This window comes from Podarcis filfolensis (assembly GCF_964270895.1).
Source record: "Podarcis filfolensis genome assembly, chromosome: 6".
NCBI classification, from domain to species: Eukaryota; Metazoa; Chordata; class Lepidosauria; order Squamata; family Lacertidae; genus Podarcis; species Podarcis filfolensis.
Window position 1 is genome coordinate 97,582,029 of NC_139609.1, and position 18,770 is coordinate 97,600,798.

The 18,770-nt window shown below is 49.9% G+C and overlaps 1 protein-coding gene across 1 annotated transcript in view; it reads left to right on the plus strand.

Annotated features, from left to right (window-relative positions):
* Positions 1-10,590: 10,590 nt before the first annotated feature.
* The window catches only part of KIAA1755, a 29,832-nt gene continuing 21,652 nt past the window's right edge, over positions 10,591-18,770 (plus strand). Inside the window, exon 1 of the mRNA XM_083618374.1 lies at positions 10,591-11,005. Within this exon, the coding sequence (XP_083474500.1) occupies positions 11,003-11,005 (3 nt within the window). The 5' untranslated portion in view covers positions 10,591-11,002. The remainder of the gene's footprint in view (positions 11,006-18,770) is intronic.

Genomic DNA, 18,770 nt, shown 5'->3' on the forward strand with positions numbered 1-18,770 from the left:
CTCTGGAAGTGCTACCCAGCACGGCTAGCCCAGTCGGGGCTGAAGTGTATGAGTCCAGTTGGTGGCACTGGCTCAAGGGCGATGCTGACAGCCCTAGGTTCTGTGGTTTAACCCACAGCGCCACCCGCTTCCCACTTTGGCTATATAATTTGCTCTAATTTTCCTAGCAGCAGTTGCAAAGAGTGCTAGAGTGTGGGGTCTGTGTGGAGAGGGTAACAACGTTCAGATTTTTGGGCATTGAATTACAAGAGGATCTGTCCTGGAGTGTCAACACAAGGGGGCTTGTGAAGAAGGCGCAGCAGAGACTGTACTTTTTGAGAATTCTAAGGAAAAACCATCTTCCGCAGAAACTGCTGCTTGCCTTCTATCACTTTGCCATTGAGAGCGTGCTCACTTATGGCTTATGTGTGTGGTACGGAAGCTGTACTACCCAGGACAGGATGGGGTTGTGCAGAGTTGTTAAGGCAGCAGAGAGCATTGTTGGCTGCCCACTCTCCACCTTAGAGCAGATTTATGCCACAAGGTGCCATAGGAAGGCACTGGACATAGTAAAAGATCCATCGCATCCTGGTCACTGTCTCTTCGAGCTCCTGCCGTCGGGACGGAGATACAGGACGATGAAGACAAGAACGAGCCGTCTTAAGAACAGCTTCTTCTCCAGAGCGATCTCGGCCCTGAATGGGAAGCCTGGACTTTGAAAGTCATCTAATCTTCCTTGCTGTACTATATTGTATTGTTTTAATTAGTGTTTTTATGGAGCAGTCAAGTAATTTCGTTGTCCCCGAGAGGGGGCAATGACAATAAAGATATTATTATTATTATTATTATTATTATTATTATTATTATTATTATTATATGCCAGGTCACATACTTATCTGTGTCTGCGAGGAGATATAAAATCATGTCAGAGGAGTTCTGGCCAGAGAGTTTGCAGAGTAGCTTTTCCGTAGCATTAAGTAACCACAATTCACCCCCCTCCCTCTGGGATTAGGGACTGTGGATTGTAGGCCAAAGGATGTGGCTCAAATCTCTCCCAAAAAGAATCGTGGAGTCCTAGAGCTGGAAGGGGCTTCAATGGGGGTCCAGCCCCCTGGATGCACGACCCACGGCTATATAAAGCAGTGTTCCTGTGCAAGGAAGTCTGCAGACAGACAACGGCTTTGTTTTCAGAGAGATTTCATTTGCCTCGGAAGAGGGATTTGCACAGCTTGGCTTGTGCCCACCCCACGCTTCACCTCTCAGAAACAGGCTTTTACGTGCTAGAGGCATTTTTCTTTCTGCTTCTCAGCTGGGGCAGCAAAACCACGTGGACCACAAATCTTCCTTTCCATGGAGAGGGGGCCCTTTCTGGAGTTCACCTCAGCCCCCGTCCTCCACCCCAGGCAACCTTCAGCATTCTAATGAAATAAAACATTTTGAAATGGTAGACTGCCTTGAGTGACTTGGCAGAAGGGTGGCTACACACGGAATAATAATAATAATAATATATAATAATAATTTATTATTTATACCCCGCCCATCTGGCTAGGTTTCCCCAGCCACTCTGGGCGGCTTCCAACAAAGTACTAAAATACAGTGGTCCGTTAAACATTAAAAGCTTCCCTAAACAGGGCTGCCTTCAGATGTCTTCTAAAAGCCTGGTATTTGTTCTTCTCTTTGACATCTGGTGGGAGGGCGTTCCACAGGGCGGGCACCACTACCAAGAAGGCCCTCTGCCTGGTTCTCTGTAATTTGGCTTCTCGCAGGGAGGGAACCACCAGAAGGCCCTCGACGCTGGATCTCAGTGTCCGGGCAGAACGATGGAGGTGGATACGCTCCTTCAGATATACTGGACCGAGGCCATTTAGGGCTTTCAAGGTCAGCACCAACACTTTGAATTGTGCTCAGAAAAGTACTGGGATCCAATGTAGATCTTTCAATACCCATTGAAAATGTATTTTTACACACTAAGCCCATCTTCAAGCCGTGAGAGACTCCAGAGGTTCCAGGCAGTTACCCAGGTTCTGTTTCCTTGAGATGAAGAGCAGCACAGACTGTAGTGTATATATACACATATATTCTTATTAGATACTTGTTTCCATTTCAGATCCCAACCATTCTGAGTACAGTTGGCTCACAGCACCAACACCTTGGCAAATCTTGCTTCTCCGTTAATCGCAGCTTTGGATCCAGTACAGAGCAGGCTGGCCTCTGTCTCCAGCTTCCAGCTCATCTCCAACAAAGTGTCTCTGGCTCTTGTTCTCCTACCTGGCAGCCAGGAGAGGGTGGGTGGGTGGGTGGAGGAAGGCCCACCCACTAGCCTGCAGGGCCCAATCCCTTAGCTGTAGCTCTTGCAACCTGGCTTATTCTTTTGGGACACTTAAGTGGGCAGCTGTGGGTTAAACCACAGAGCCTAGGGCTTGCCGATCAGAAGGTCGGGGGTTCAAATCCCTGCAACGGAGTGAGCTCCTTTTGTTCAGTCCCTGCTCCTGCCAACCTAGCAGTTCGAAAGCACGTCAAAGTGCAAGTAGATGAATAGGTACCGCTCCGGCAGGAAGGTAAATGGCGTTTCTGTGCGCTGCTCTGGTTCACCAGAAGTGGCTTAGTCATGCTGGCCACATAACCAGAAGCTGTATGCCGGCTCCCTCGGACAATAAAGCGAGATGAGCGCCGCAACCCCAGAGTCGGTCACGACTGGCCCTAATGGTCAGGGGTCCCTTTACCTTTAAGGTCTTACAAAAAAGCAACAACACCCTTATCTGTCCAGTTCAGCAAATTCCTGTTGGATTCTCACCCTGCCTATGTGCAGGACCCCAAGAATTGGAAGAGACTTGGGGCATCATCTGGATTGAACCCCCCACACTTGGAAAAATATGCACACACAAACACACTTCAGTGGCATCTGCCAAGGTGAACAGGACCAGACTGGAACTTATCACCATCGCTGCACTAAGGACCAATTTACCTTCTCATTCCATCTTCCTGGGTGGAATAGCATCCCTCCTGCAGATGTTGTAAAGGGACCTATCCCTGCCTCGCGTTGAGCTCGCTTTTGGGGGCAGAGCCCATCTCTATTGACAGAAGCGGGGCTTTGCCAAAAGCGTCCAGGAGCAGCTTTTCTTCTGCTTCCAAAAACTGCCTGGAAAGTGGAAGGAATGAGAAGACGAATCATCTTTTTAAGAAGCGTTTGTTTCTTCTCCTGGGGAAGAGGCCGGAAGTTGGGGGGAGAGGGAGAACAGGATCAGAGGGTTCCTTGCTCCATCCAGCAAGCCTCCAGAGAGCCCCTGTCCACCCCAAAGCCCTGGCCTGGGCTGCGTGGGAAGAGAACAAACGGATCCATTGCTCAAGAGCTGAGCTGCCGTTGTTTATAGCGGAAGGGTCAGCCATGACACAGGAGACGTCTCCTCTGAGCCATAAATCGCAAATGTGATCTGGGTGGGTGGGAATCATTCTCTGTTTGCAATCCCTGATTTAAAACAAATAATCCACTGAAAACTCTTGCAAAATGTGCATTTTGCACACCTCCCGTGTCGTCCACAAGTTCTCTGTAATGCGCGGGGAGAGGGGCACCTTCTTGCCATCACTCCAGAAGGTTTTTAATTTGTGGGGTTTTAAATTTTGGTTCCCCTGTTGTTTTTTATTGGGTTGGGGTTGGTTAAATGTTTAGTTGGGTTTGGTTGCAGTTTTTAAAATTTGGGTATAACTGTAAACTGGTTGTTGTGGCTGTTTTCTATTGATTTATTGCTTTATTTATAGTCTGTATAAGATATTCTGTTCTTTAATGTTCAATGTTTTAGTACGTTTTTAACACTGTAAGCCGCCCAGAGTAGCTGGGGAAACCCAGCCAGATGAGCAGGATGTAAATAATAAAATTATTATTATTATTATTATTATTATTATTATTAAACAATCACTCCCCACACATCATCATCATCATCATTTTATTTGCACCCCACCCATCTGACTGCTTTGCCCTAGCTACATAGCTAAGGAGACAGACGTTTTTTTCCCTATGCAACATTGATTTTCTCTAGCTAAACTTCCCTTCAGTTTGCTCTGCAAAAATATGACGGACTGTTGGAGGCTAGGCATTCGGTGGATGAGAATCTGTGTGAATCCCCCATAAAATAACCCACCCACCCCTCCACCCCTCCAATTTTGCAGAATTGGCAAAACTGACACACAAACTACGGGACAAGGATAACTTTGACTTTAAAGATGAGTGGGAACCCTTTACAAAGTATCCAAAGAAGCAACAAAACAAACTGGACTCCTTGGCAGGTTTTGAATAAACACTCACAAACTTTTTATTGATTATAGCTAGTTAGATAAATTAAGGATCTACACAATTTTATAACATGCAGAGAATAGCATTTGTTGGAGCTAAGGGAAGTCAGAACTGGATAAATTAACAGGAAGGATTCGAAACCTGCGGAACCAGAGATTCTTAGAAGACTGGAGTAAATATTTGAACTATTTGAAAAGCAATTGTAATAAACTGATCATGCTAGTAGGGTTGCAAGAAGTTTTGTAAGGATGATTATTTGAAATATTGCAAGAAAGACTATGAGGAGAACTATTAGTTAATGATAATTAAGAGTAATAGAGAAATTAAGAAATGCAGAGTAAGTGATAAAGAACGGAAAATCATCAGAGGTGTTGACGGAAGTCTAAAAAATATTGTATAAGATGAGAAGTTATGTTGTATGACTGTTGGAGATGATATGTTAAAAAAAGTATGTATATATATAAAAAAGAAGACACAGCAGGCCAAGTGGAGGCCAAGGATGGTCGGGGAGGAGGTCAGCAGCACCTGCCTTGCTTCTGTTTTCCCAGCTGCAGCTTTGGGCTCTCCTCCCCCCAAGGCCAGCCTGACCCCAGAGGGATGCCTGGGATGGCGTCCATGTGTCTGAAGGCGGAGCAAGCGTCAGCAGGCAGCTGGAACGCGGAGAACAGGAAGCCCAAGCTGGGCGGATGGGGAAACATGCCCAAATGAAGGCAGAGAGTACAGAAGGGCAAGGAGAAGACCATCCTTTGCAGAGCAGCCCTCATCCAGACTTGCTGCTGGACCACAGTGTCGGGTGTGCGTGCAGGAGCCAGGCCCTGTGACCAATAGGACTTTGCAGGACTGGGGCCTTCTTGAGTTTGTTCTGAAGAGGCAAGGTGTGGCCTCACAGGTGAGGCCGCTTGATAACTCACAGCACCTGGTGGTAAGAGCTGGGAAGGGATATAAGGTCAGCATTTCCCTTCGGCTCTTTGCCGCAGCAATACGCTTCCTCCCTTGCTGTGTTTGACTTCCAACTTCTTGATCCCTGGACCCTTGACTTCATGAGTCCTTGCTTCCTGACCCTCGGACACCTGGCTTTTTGACTCCCAGCTCTCTGACCCTCGGACTCTTGACTTTCTGGCTTCTGGACCCCCATTCCTGCTCCCACCCCGCCATCTTGCCCCCGGTCCCGATGTCCCCAGCCAGGACTTTGATCGCCGTGAACCGGACCGTGACACACAGAGACAGGATCAGGGAGTTGGAAGGGACCCAGGGGTCATGTAGTCCAACCCCCTGCACTTGAGGCATGAGAATGATTAAGAATATAAGAAGAGCTTGCTAGATCGGGCCAATGGGCCATTTAGTCCAGCACCCTGTCCTCACAGTCATGGGAAGCCCACAAGCAGGATTCGAACACAAGACCCCTCTCGCCTCCTGCGGTTTCCAGCAACTGGGATTCAGAAGCCATCAATAGCCCTCTCTTCCATGAATTTTCCTAATCCTCTTTCAAAACCATTTGGGTTGGTGTCCGTTGCTGCCTCTTATAGGAGGAGTTCAATAGATTAATTATGGCATGTCTTCAGCGTCTTCTGGAAGTTGCACAATGAAGGCACAAGATGAAGAGCCTCTCCCGCTGGGCCACCACCCCTGAGCCTCTGGAGGTGGAGGAACAACCAAGAGGGCTCCTTCTGCCCATCTCAGCACCCAAGAGGGTCTATAGCAGGGATGTCCTACTGGTTGATCGTGGTGCGTCCCTGGTCGATCCTGGTCGATGGTGTGACCCTGATCGATCCTCCTAAAAAACGACAGCTCAGCAACTCTGATCAATGCTCTGATCGATAACTATGACCAATACAATGGTAGATCCCTTGTCTATAGGGAAAGAAGTGGTATTCTGGGTATTTGAGACCTGAGTCATTTAGGGCTTTAAAAATGGTAGGGTTAATTAATGCATGAAGGGGTTAAGGCCATAGAGTAAGCTGTCTTGCCGGGCTTAGCTGTGTCCCCTTCACATTGCAGGGAACTAGGTAATTAAGCCTATTGTTGTATCCCTAGTCTACCAGAGAAGCTCAGCATGTGTGGAGCTCTGAGCTACTCCTTCCAGCCACATGGCTCTCACCAGCCGCTTTTGTGTTCCTATACCAATAGTTCTAGCAATGTTTGCTATTTTGTAACTAAGCTATTTCGTAACTAAGCCCGTGCAGCTTTTCTGACTGATGTATGGAAAAGCACACGAATCTGACCTTTGGAGAGTTTGTAAGTAAACCAAATGTGCCGTCTTTTCCTATGCTGTGGGAAGAGGGAAACTTTGGAAGGAACTTTTAAAAGGGGAAATTTTGGAACTCACTTGAAAGGGCACATCTTAAAGGTTTTACAGCCTAGATTTTCACGCTTCATTTTGCTGGTTTTAAATCTCTGCTGGGGTTCTGTCACAAAGAGTACTTGCCCCAGACTTGGCATCTGCAGAAATTCTCCTTTCATGGATCTTTTTCCTTGAACCAACACCAACACTGATGTGAGCACCTTGAATTGGTCCCAGAAACAAACTGGCAACCGATGCAGCTCCTTTAAAAAAGGGATATATCATACTGCTCAGCCGTCCTGATTTAAGTGGGACATCCCAGAACTACAGAAGTCATTCTTGGCTTCCCATTGGATCTTGAAACATCCTGTTCTTTTGGTCTGGTGCTCTGGCGCAAATCATTTGGCTCCTGCGAGAGCTCGGGACCCAAAAAACGAGTGTCCCGATTTGGACCACCCAGATGTTGGAGGGTATGATTATATGCGATCTAAATGGAACCCCATCTGGTAATTTGGCTGATGCATTTTGGAGCAACTAAAGTTTCTAGGTCATCTTCAAGGGCAGCTCCATGTAGACTATATTGCGGTAATCCAGTTTGGAAGCTACCAGAGCATGGAGTTCAGCGCCCAAGTCATGCCTGCAGTGGGATTCAGCAAGGCTCAGCTTATGTGCTTAGTAAGGTAAAGGTAAAGGGACCCCTGACCATTAGGTCCAGTCGTGGCTGACTCTGGGGTTGCGGTGCTCATCTCGCTGTACTGGCCGAGGGAGCCAGCTTCTGGGTCATGAGACCAGCATGACTAAGCCGCTTCTGGCGAACCAGAGCAGTGCATGGAAACGCCGTTTACCTTCCCGCCAGAGCGGTACCTATTTATCTACTTGCACTTTGACGTGCTTTCGAACTGCTAGGTGGGCAGGAGCAGGGACCGAGTAACAGGGGCTCACCCCATCGCGGAGATTCGAACTGCCGACCTTCTGATCGGCAAGCCCTAGGCTCTGTGGTTTAACCCACAGCGCCACCCGCGTCCCACATGTGCTTAGTAGTATGAGGTAAATCACTATTTTCAACAGAATGCAAGGTCCAAACCATCTCAGAACAGAGGACACAGCTTAGGAACCCCCCACCTGTGTTTCAGAAATATCTTCCCCACTGAAAGGCATATTCAGAGGCTCTCCCCTTACTGCGCGTCACACGCCCTGATGTCAGCCTCTCCCATAAAAACCTCCCTGTTCCCTCCTTGCCCACCCGCTCATCCCGAGACCCTCCTCTCCCTCTTGACCCCATCCAGCGCTTCCGCTCAGTGACATGATGTCTGGAGAGGCAACCTGAGATACAATGGATGCCCAGAGCGCAGGGGCAGGGGCGACTGGCAAAAAAAAAATAGAATAAGATATAAGAAAGGGGGTTGGTGACTTCTGAGGAGGCTCTCGGGATGGGGCCTCACAAGCTTCTCTGCATCTGTGAATGGGGACTCTGTGCCTCTCCAAAGAAGCTGAAAAGCCATGCAGAGGGCTGCCCTAGGCAGCTGTGCAGAGCAGCAGGGGTGGGGGCTGAGCAGAGTGGGTGGGGGATGAGGGAGGGGTGCGCAGGAGAGACCCTCATCTCAACTCTTCACTTGAGTCAGAAAAGATGGGCAAACGAGGCTCAAGATTTGGCTTGCAAGCCAGGCACCAGCTCTGCGGTTCCTGCACATGCACAGAGCGGGAATGTATCCCATGCACTAATAATTAGAATGATAAGGAGTGTGGAATAGTGGCGAGAGCGCTGGACTATGGCCTGGTAGACCAGGGTTCGATTACCTACTGAGCCACGAAGCTCGCTGAATGACCTTGGGCCAGTCACTGCCACTTTCAGCCTGACCCGCCTCCTAGGATTGTTGTGGGGACAAAACAAGGAGCGGAGAATAATGTAAAGCATCTTGAAATTGAATTGAAATTGAAATACTGTACTTTATTGTCACTTGTACAACTTGTATACAGTGAGATTACACAGTGAGATTACATTATCTTGAGTTCCTTGGAAGAAAAGGTAGTATGTAAAGAAGAAGAGTTTGGGTTTGATATCCTGCTTTATTTGATATCCTGAAGGAGTCTCAAAGCGGGTCACATTCTCCTTTCCCTTCCTCTCCCACAACAAACACTCTGTGAGGTGAGTGGGGCTGAGAGACATCAGAGAAGTGGGACTAGCCCAAGGTCACCCAGCAGCTGCAGGTGGAGGAGCGGAGACGCGAACCCGATTCCCAGTGCAATCAAAAACCGAACAATTATGCTTCAGGATCTTATTCTGGCCACACTTAACCTGCACCTTCTGAAGTAATAAGTGCTGAAATATACATGAACACACACGCATGCACACACTTATGGCTAACATGTGTTCAAATGATTTAATGTGCACAAAATGTGTTTTGTAAAAACAAAACACATGTGTGAACCTAATGCAAATTTCCATGCAGCTTTTTATTTTAAAAAAATGCTGACAAATGCAGAAAATGATGGAACGTATCTATGAATGAAGATGTAGGAAACTGAAATGAACCAAATATAGATTGATCCATCCATCTCTGCTACTAATGACAATTGCATCCTTATGTGGCCAAAATAACACTGTGCACAAGAGAGAGAGAGAGAATCGGCCAGTTAGGGGCACTCATGGGGGGAGGGGAAATCTATATGGATGTGTGTGTGTGTGTGTGTGTGTGTGTGTGTGATAGATAGATAGATGCGCACACACACACACACACACACACACGGATTAACCCCAAAATAACTAAATGAAAACTGAAGCATACCACCCAACATTTCTCTGATGAAATAGGGACATCCCATTCCATAATGATAATTTTACTATTTCTACCCCACACATCTGACTGAGTTGCCCCAGCCACTCTGGGCAGCTTCCAACATATATAAAAACATAGTAAATCATTAAACATTAAAAAAAAAACCCTTCCCTATACAAGATTGCCTTCAGACAGCTCGGGGGTCGGATAACTCCATACCCTCCAACGTTTCTCCAGTGAAAACTGGGATATTCTAAGGAAAAGCGGGACATTCCGGGATCAGATCAGAAACCGGGACGGCTTCTCAAAATCAGGGACGTCCCTGGGAAACAGAGTTACTTGGAGGGTCTGCTGAAGTTAGGAATGAACATAAGGAGGACTTGCTGGGTGAGGCCAATGGCCCGTCTAGTCCAGCATCCTGTTCTCACAGAGGCCAGCCAGATGCGTGTCGGAAACTTGCAAACAGGATCCGAGAGCAAGAGCCTCTCCCCGACTCCAGAAGTTTCCAGCAATTGGGACTTGCTGCCTCTGACTGCGGAGTCCTGGCTAGGAGCCATCGACAGCCTCTCCTCCATGAATTCTACACAAGCCCAGTCTTAGAGGCGCAGAAACACCTCTGAGTGCGGCACGAAAGAGGCCTCCGTCTTGGGAAATGTGCATTTGGAAGCAAAAAAATAAAATAATTGGGGTGTTGCGTATGGACCGGTGGAGATCTGCATCCTCCTTGATTCCCCATTTCCCACCCAGCTTATTTTGCTCCCCTGAGTTCTTCTGCATCCAAGAGCAGGGGAAGGGGATGCCGTCACCTCCTTAGAAAGGAAACGGGGGGAGGGGGCCCCCTTAAGCTTAGCTGCCCCATTGACAGGCCTCTGCGGCTGGCAGGCCCCTTTCAGAGCACAAGGAGAGAAAAGAAACCGCTGGGAGGATTTGGTGAGTGTGTGCGCGCAAAAGGACAGCTGGACAGAAACAAGCCTGGAAGGAGGGCGATGGTTTCGCTGGCCCGTTGACCTGGCGGCTTTGATCCCAGGTGCAAAGGGCCCGTGTGACATCATGGCTGGATCCTGCACCCCCCAAGCCTTCCTGGGCACCCTGCAGCTGGTTCCAGGCCTGTCTGGCCACGGGGCAGGGCCTCTGCCGCTGGGCACAAAGAGGACCGCTGTTCGCTGGCTCTGGCATTGCTCTGCGAGAGCCTCTCCAGCAACGCTAGCCAGGGAAAGAGAGAGAGAGGCAGCTTTTTAAAGCTCAGACAGCCTCCCCCCCCCCGTCTTTTCTCCTCCTTTCCACTCCTCAATCCCTCCCCCTCGCAGCTAGAGAGAGCGGGCTCCTTTTTCTTTTGCAAGACGCGAAGGATGGGAGAAGTTTGGAGAGGAGCAACCAGTGGCGCTGGACTCTGGCAGGGTTGAGGCTGGAGGGTTTGCAAGCTGGCCTGAGGCCTCCCCGCCGTCTCCTTGGGGGGTGTGGGGCACACCTGGGGTCCGTCGTGGTGCCCCCACCGCAGAAGACAAGCCCAGCAGCCCAGATGGCTGGGAAGGAGCTTGACGCGAGACCCAGACGCAGCAGCAAGGAGTTTGCCAACAAGTGATCCAGGAGGTTTCTTTTGGAGGGGGCGGCGGCGGCGCTGGGACTTGGTGCCCCCCTCGCTTCTCTGCCTCCTCCAGCGTCGCTTCCGAGGGAACCATGGTAATCCGAAGGGCTTCGTTTGTGGCTGTTTAGTTTCTCCCTGGCTCGGCCACACCGCGAGACCACCGTCTTTCGGCTCTATGTCGACCTTGTGGGGCAGCTAAGATGGGGCAGCAGGGAGGGAGGAGGGGGCTGCTGTTCCAGGCTCTGGGTTTGCTTCTTTAAATAAGTGGGAGGGAGGAGGAATTGGGATCAGTGTAGGATACAGATTGTCCTTGTGGCTGTTCGGCCGTGGAATCGGCTTCCTGGGAAAGTCTCTCCTTCATAAAAGGTAAAGGTAAAGGGACCCCCGACCATTAGGTCCAGTCGTGGCCGACTCTGGGGTTGTGGCGCTCATCTCGCTTTATTGGCCGAGGGAGCCGGCGTACAGCTTCCGGGTCATGTGGCCAGCATGACTAAGCCGCTTCTGGCGAACCAGAGCAGCGCACGGAAACGCCGTTTACCTTCCCACCAGAGTGGTATCTATTTATCTATTTGCACTTGGATGTGCTTTTGAATTGCTAGGTTGGCAGGAGCAGGGACTAAGCAATGGGAGCTCACCCCGTCGCGGGGATTCAAACCGCCGACCTTCTGATTGGCAAGTCCTAGGCTCTGTGGTTTAACCCACAGCGCCACCTGCGTCCCCTTTCTCTCCTTCATAGGAGGTGTTTAAACTGGGGTCGGAGGGCCACCTGTCAGGGACTTTTTAGCTGTGGTTCCTACATTCCAGGGGGTTGGGCTAGCTGACCCTTGGGACGCCTTCTGTGATTCTATGACTCGGCATTTGGAATGATCAAGAGGTCTGCTTTCTCTTCATGACCTTTGACTAGATGACCCTTGGGGTCCCTTCCAACTCTACAGTTCTCCGATTCTGTGATTCTCTTCTTGTTCTGAGAGCTTTCCAGAGCTGCAGGTGCCTGTCCTATGGAACGAGGCTGCTCTAAATAAGGTCCCTGCAACCACCTGCTCCTTCAAAAGACAGCCGGTCCGGAGCGGTTGGAGGACCTTCTTAGTCAGACGGGGCATTTCATTGGTTTCCCAGCAGCCGTTGGGTGTAGACTTTGCACAGCCTCCGGACCTTCCGTGGGAATTGACGGAGATGGGAAGCTGATGGTGAGGGAGTTTTTAAGTAGTTGTGTTCATGCCAGGAATGCCCCTGGTGGTTTGGGACAAGAGGTGAGGCCAGCAAGGTCACCTCTGCTCTGCTTCAGCAAAGTGGCATCTGAGATGGGGCCACAGTCAGCAGGTCTTTGGATCCAACACAATTCCTCATGGTTGCTGGGCTGAGTCAAAGCATCATTCCTGAAGCCGTTGGACATCTTTGGGCTTGGGGAGGGGCTCAGTGGCAGGAGCCCCAGGCTCACTCCTCACCAGCATCTCTGGAAAGGGTTGGGAGATTTCGCTGCCTGAAACCCCGGACAGCTGCTGCCAGTCAGTGTAGACAATACTGAACTGGGTGGAGCAATGGCCTGACTCAGGATAATGCAGCCTCCTGTGTTCCTTTGTACCTGTCATGGGTGAAGTGTCAGGAATTCCATCAGTGCAGGAGAAAGTGTGTGATTCCTTGGAGAACCTCTAGTTGCTAGGCATATCACCCTGGGCAAAGGGTTGGAGGTGCAGGGGCTTCTCATGATGTGCAAACTTTTAGGTGCTTCCCCCCTGGTGGAGGATTGCCTGACCTCACTTGACCTCGCTCAGCCGGTTAAGGAGACACCTTTGCCTGCTGCACATATTTATATATTGGTTCAAAAATGTTGATTTGGACCGGGATCTCGCAGACTGAGGGCATTGGGTATGTTTAGCCTGGACAAGACATGAGAGGTAATGTGACACCCATCTTCAAATATCTGAAGGTCAGATGGAAGATGGAGCAAGCTTGCTTTCTGCTGCTCCAAGAGGGGAGGGCTCCAGCTAATGGATTCAAATGACAAGGAAGGAGATTCTGACTCAACATTTGGAAGAACATTCTGTTGGTGGGAACAGTTTGAGAGTGAAAAGGACCACCTTGGAAGGGGGTGGAGTTTCCTCCATTGAAGGCTCTTAAAGAGAGGTGGCAGGGCCACTAGGTCAGGGATTCTGTGCCTGTGATCCTTGCATTGCAGGGGGTTGGTCTAGATGGCCCTTGGTGTCTCCTTCCAGCTCTACAATTCTATGATTCTCCTGCCCTCCACACATATTGTCCGGCCTCGGTTTGTACCAGTGGAGGTGCCGATGTAGCATTCCTTTGCTGGAGGTTTTTAAACAGAGTTTTGGTGGCAGCTATGTGTCTGGGATTCCTGCTTTGAAAGGGGTTTGACTAGATGAGGTTCCTTCTAACTACCGTTCAATGAGTCTGTGGGCTTATCCACACCTACCTTTCCTTTGTGCTTCCCAGGCAGGTCAGTGCTTCAAAGTTCTCTATCCTAGCTCTCATTTTTCGCCCCGGAGCTTTCACTTCGAAACCCACTCTTTACCACGGAATCGGAGCAAATGGCAATCCGTGGAGAAACGGAATTGTCTTGAGTTGTGCTTCAGCTTTAAAGAGCAGGTTTTTGTCGGGGGGGGGAGGGAGGCGTGAAGAGCACTCAGACACAGAGCTTTAAAGCACAGGACCTTTGCCTAGAAAGCACAGGGCAAAATATAAGTGTGGATATTGATTTTATGAGTGCTGCAACCCAACTCTGTGGTACTACATCCTTGCAGACCCTCCAAGTGTCCCTGTTTTCAGCCCTGGATTTACAGAAGCTGCCCCAGTTTCTCATTTGATCCTGGAATGTCCCTCTTTTCCTTAAAGGTAAAGAGACCCCTGACCATTATGTCCAGTCGTGGCCAACTCTGGGGTTGCGGCGCTCATCTTGCTTTACTGGCCGAGGGAGCCGGGATACAGCTTCCAGGTCATGTGGCCAGCATGACTAAGCCGCTTCTGGCGAACCAGAACAGCGCACGGAAACGCCGTTTACCTTCCCGCTGGAGCGGTACCTTTTTATCTCCTTGCACTTTGACGTGCTTTCGAACTGCTAGGTTGGCAGGAGCAGGGCCTGAGCAACGGGAGCTCACCCCGTCACGGGGATTTGAACCGCCGACCTTCTGATTGGCAAGTCCTAGGCTCTGTGGTTTAACCCACAGCGCCACCCGCGTCCCATCTCTTTTCTTTAGGACGTCCCTATTTTCATCAGAGAAATGCTGGAGGGTAGGGAGTTATGTGACCCCCGAGCCAAGGAGATAAATACAAACTTTAGAAGACATCTGAAGGCAGACCTGTATGGGGAAGTTTTTAAATGTTGGATGTTCTTCTGTATGTTGGAAGCTCCCTATTTTTACTGGAGAAATGCTGGAGGATATGGCATTGTGGGCTGTTTCTTCTTTAACAGTTGCTCAGCTCAGTTACTATTGACAAAGCTGTAGCCGGTGGAGTTGCTGGAATCTGCTGGAGGGAAAGCTGTTCTTGTGCTCAGGTCTTGCCTTGTGGGCTTCCTGTAAGGGGCACCTGGTTGGCTCCTGTGAAAACAGGATGGTGGACTAGATGGGCCATGGGCCTGATCCAGCAGCCAGCTCTCCTTATCTTCTTAGGCCTGCCAGCCAGGGCTCCTGCTTCTCAGTTTGCAAGATGAAGCAGGTTCCCTCCTCCTCCTCCTCTCCCTGCCTGGGAAGAGGATCCCCTTTCTCACGCACAGCTTGCCGCTCGGAACAAAAGTTTGGCACTGAGAGAGGGGCTGAGGGATGCAGAGATCATTACCAGCTGTTTGGAAAGGGAGTGTGTGGGGCTGGGAAGCCGATGCGGTTAGGAAAACCGCCTGGCTCTGCCTCATTGCAGACAGAAGGGATCAGGTCCAGAAAACAGAGGAATTAATAGATCTGCTCCCCCTCGGCACACCCACCCACCCACCCCTTTCCCCTTTCCCCTTTCGGCTCCATTGGCACAAGGCTGCCTCTGAGTGACAGTCTGAACGCTTGGCTCGATCCTTGCAGCTGGGACCCCTCAGGCGGCCTTGCTCCCTCCCTCAGATGTAGAGGTTTCTCTCTCCCCCCTGCAGAAGAGAAGGAGAGAGGTTGGTTTTGATAAGTGGCTTCAGAGGCAGAGAGCAAAGAGAGATGAACTGTGATGACCACCAACCTAGATGGCTTTGAAAGAAGTTTGCAGAAGAAATTTGGGGGAGAAGCAGGAAGGTTACAGGAGGCTTGCGGGGCCCACAAGTCTTTCTGAGGCAGTGGGAAGCCAAAGAGGAGCCAAAGCCTCAAATCTCTGTGAAATCACAACACTAATCCTCACCAAGCCATAAAATGCCCCAAACCGTGTGTTTGAAGTAATAATAATAATAATAATAATAATTTTTTATTTATACCCTGCCCATCTGGCTGGGCTTCCCCAGCCACTCTGGGCGGCTTCCAGAAAAAAATATTAAAATACTGTACTACATCAATGGGGTGGGGTGGGATCCGGAGCAGTGTTTCTTCTCTGCTCCCCATGTCCCACTGCATCAGAAGGTTCTGGGGTTTTCATGGGAAAGGGAAGAGCTTTCAGGGAAGCCCCCCTACCCCCACCCCAAGGTCAAAGCAAAGTCCTCTTCTCAAAGACCTTCTAGAATACATTGTGAGGAGAGAGCAGAACTTTCATTCTGTGAAATGCATGATTCACATTTTGCTTCAAGCGCAAACCTGATTTGCTAAAATCAGCGAGATTTAGCCGTTGAATTCAGTGGGACTCAGTTGAATTCAGTGGGACTCTCTGATTTTTCAGCTGTGGATTTAACGAGACAAAATAATGTCTCTAGGTTTAATTGTGGCCCCAAACTACTCGTCAAGTGTCTAAAATCTGGAACAGTTCTCACAGCAGAGATATATTTCTTCCACTCTCTGGCCCCCGCTCCGTCACCTTCTGAATCACATTCCGTTTACAGGTTTAACAATTTAAACACAATGACCATAATTATAACACATCGCAATGTAACACAACCACAGGGGTTTGGACAGGATGACGCTTCGGGTCCCTTCCAGCTCTACAGATTTCTGGGTCCATGAACATGACCATCTCCACCGAAACCTCTGGTGTTTAGATGAGCGCAAAGCATTCCAGCAGGTCAGCTAACAATATCCAGCCCCGGCAATACTATCCACAGGCACGAAGCATTCCTTCAGCTGCGCAAACGCTTCCCAGAACTTTTCCATAAACAGAACGGGACGGAGAGGAGGTGCAAGTTCCTTCCAATTTAAACCCAGCTCCTCGGCGCAGCTGGGATTTCCATTTGGCCGCCTGATTCCCGAAGCCAGGGCTCTTGGCAGGGAGCGCAGCAAGAGAGCATCACGAGGAGGGTTATAAAATTTCCAGGGCTGGCTGGCAGCGCTGCAGCTTTTGTGGGAGGCAGAGATGTTTTTGGGGAGAGCAACAGGCGCTCTCGCAAGATCTTCCTCTCATCACCCAGGAGCAGCTTCTCCTACTCCTCCTTCTCCTCCTCGGCCATCTGCCAGGAACGCAGAGTCTGGGAAGAGGTCTGGCTTGCAGGATAAATAGGGTGGTCCCTCCAGAGCGTGGGCTGCGGGAACAGAGCTCCGCAAACATCTTTCATGTCGGGCTGAGCGAGAGCAGTTCCCCAGAGGCCACCCCGGGAGCAAGAGGGAAGAGGGAGGGTGCTCTTTGGGAGAGCCGACTCAGGTTCCCCAGGCCAGGGGCGTCAGGGCGGGCCAGCGCTTGACTTGCTTACATTGGACGGGTGATCGAGGCACCGCCAAGAGCCCTCTGTGCAAACACAGAGGCCAGGGAGAGATTTCCTGGTCAGAGGTTTCCATCTCAACACAAACAGAGGCTTGCCAGAGGTTGAGATCCAGAAGGGTTTAATCTCACGCTGGAGCCAGATGAGAGCTTTTCAGAGTCTTGTGATTGGAGCCCTAGTTACCCAAGCTGTATACAGTGGTACCTTGGGTTACAGACGGTTCAGGTTAAAGATGCTTCAGGTTACAGACTCCGCTAACCCAGAAATAGTGCTTCGGGTTAAGAACTTTGCTTCAGGATGAGAACAGAAATCGTGCTCTGGTGGCGCGGCGGCAGCAGGAGGCCCCATTAGCTAAAGTGGTGCTTCAGGTTAAGAACAGTTTCAAGTTAAAAACGGACCTCCGGAACGAATTAAGTACTTAACCCGAGGTACCACTGTATTGTTGTTGTTGTTTAGTCGTTTAGTTGTGTCCGCCTCTTCGTGACCCCCTGGACCAGAGCATGCCAGGCACTCTTGTCTTCCACTGCCTCCCGCAGTTTAGTCAAACTCATGCTGGTAGCTTTGAGAACACTGTCCAACCATCTCGTCCTCTGTCGTCCCCTTCTCCTTGCGCCCTCCATCTTTCCCAACATCAGGGTCTTTTCCAGGGAGTCTTCTCCTCTTCTCATGAGGTGGCCAAAGTCTTGGAGCCTCAGCTTCAGGATCTGTGCTTCCAGTGAGCACTCAGGGCTGATTTCCTTCAGAATGGGTAGGTCTGATCTTCTTGCAGTCCATGGGACTCTCAAGAGTCTCCTCCAGCACCAGAATTCAAAAGCATCCATTCTTCAGCGATCAGCCTTCTTTTTGGTCCAGCTCTCACTTCCATACATCACTACTGGGAAAACCATAGCTTTAACTATACGGACCTTTGTTGGCAAGGTGATGTCTCTGCCTTTTGAGATGCTGTCTAGTTTATCATTTCTTTTCTCCCAAGAAGCAGGCGTCATTTAATTTTGTGACTGCTGTCACCATCTGCAGTGATCATGGAGCCCAAGAAAATAAAATCTCTCACTGCCTCCATTTCTTCCCCTTCTATTTGCTGGGAGGTGATGCTGTATATAAGTCTACTCATTTCGTCTCCCTTGCTATCACAGAATCATAGAGTTGGAAGGGACACCCCAGGGTCACCTAGTCCAACCCCGTGAAATGCAGAAGGTTAAACAAGTGTAGAGAGCCAGTGGCAGAGCAGTGGTTGCTAGTTAGAGGGTTGGACAAAGATCTGGGAGAGACCAGGGTTCAAATCCTGCCACTCAGCCATGAAGCTCACTGGGTGACCTTGGGGGCTGGCCACTGCCTCTCAGCTTCACCTACCTCACAGGGCTGTTGTTGCAAGGATAAAACAATGAGGAGAATTATGTACGCCACCCCAAGCTCCTTGGAGGAAAAGTGGGTATAAAGGTAGTAAATAAGGAAATAAATAGGTGCTGCAGGTTTTTGGAACACTGCAAAATCCTGCTAACCTGTTTGACCAGTGATGATAGTTGGAAATGTGTGTATTAACTGGGTTTTTAAAAAAGTTTTGAAAGCTGTCCAGAGAGTTCCAAGACTCAAGGCCTCCAGGCCAAAATATTTGTTGACCAGCACCGTTGTCCTCCATTGTTGTGGGATGTTGGTGGCCACAAGAGAAGCCTACTGAGACAGCCACCGGTGGCACTGGCTCGTAAGCCAGCCTTCATCTTTGCTGAGGCTTCTGGCCCCCATCCCTGCCCGTCCGCGTCAAGGAGAGCTAAATACAGACTGTGACCTATGAGGCAAATTGCGTCTGCTGTAGGTCGAAGCTGGCAAGGGCAGAGATAAAGCTCTCTGGCCTGTTTGTGCCCTGGAAGCCTAAAGAGGAGTGAGAAACTCAGAGAACCATAGAACTGGAGGGTAGAAAGGGTCCCCCAGAAATCATCCAGTCCAACCCTCTGCAGTGCAGGAACCAACATGCAAATGGGGAGATCTGGACTTGAGACTGGGGGGGGAATCAAAATGGAGAGAAACCACCGTGGACGAGATCTAGTTCTGAGCCAGATGACCCCAGGGTCTGACTCAAAACAAGGTGAATTCATATGTGTGTC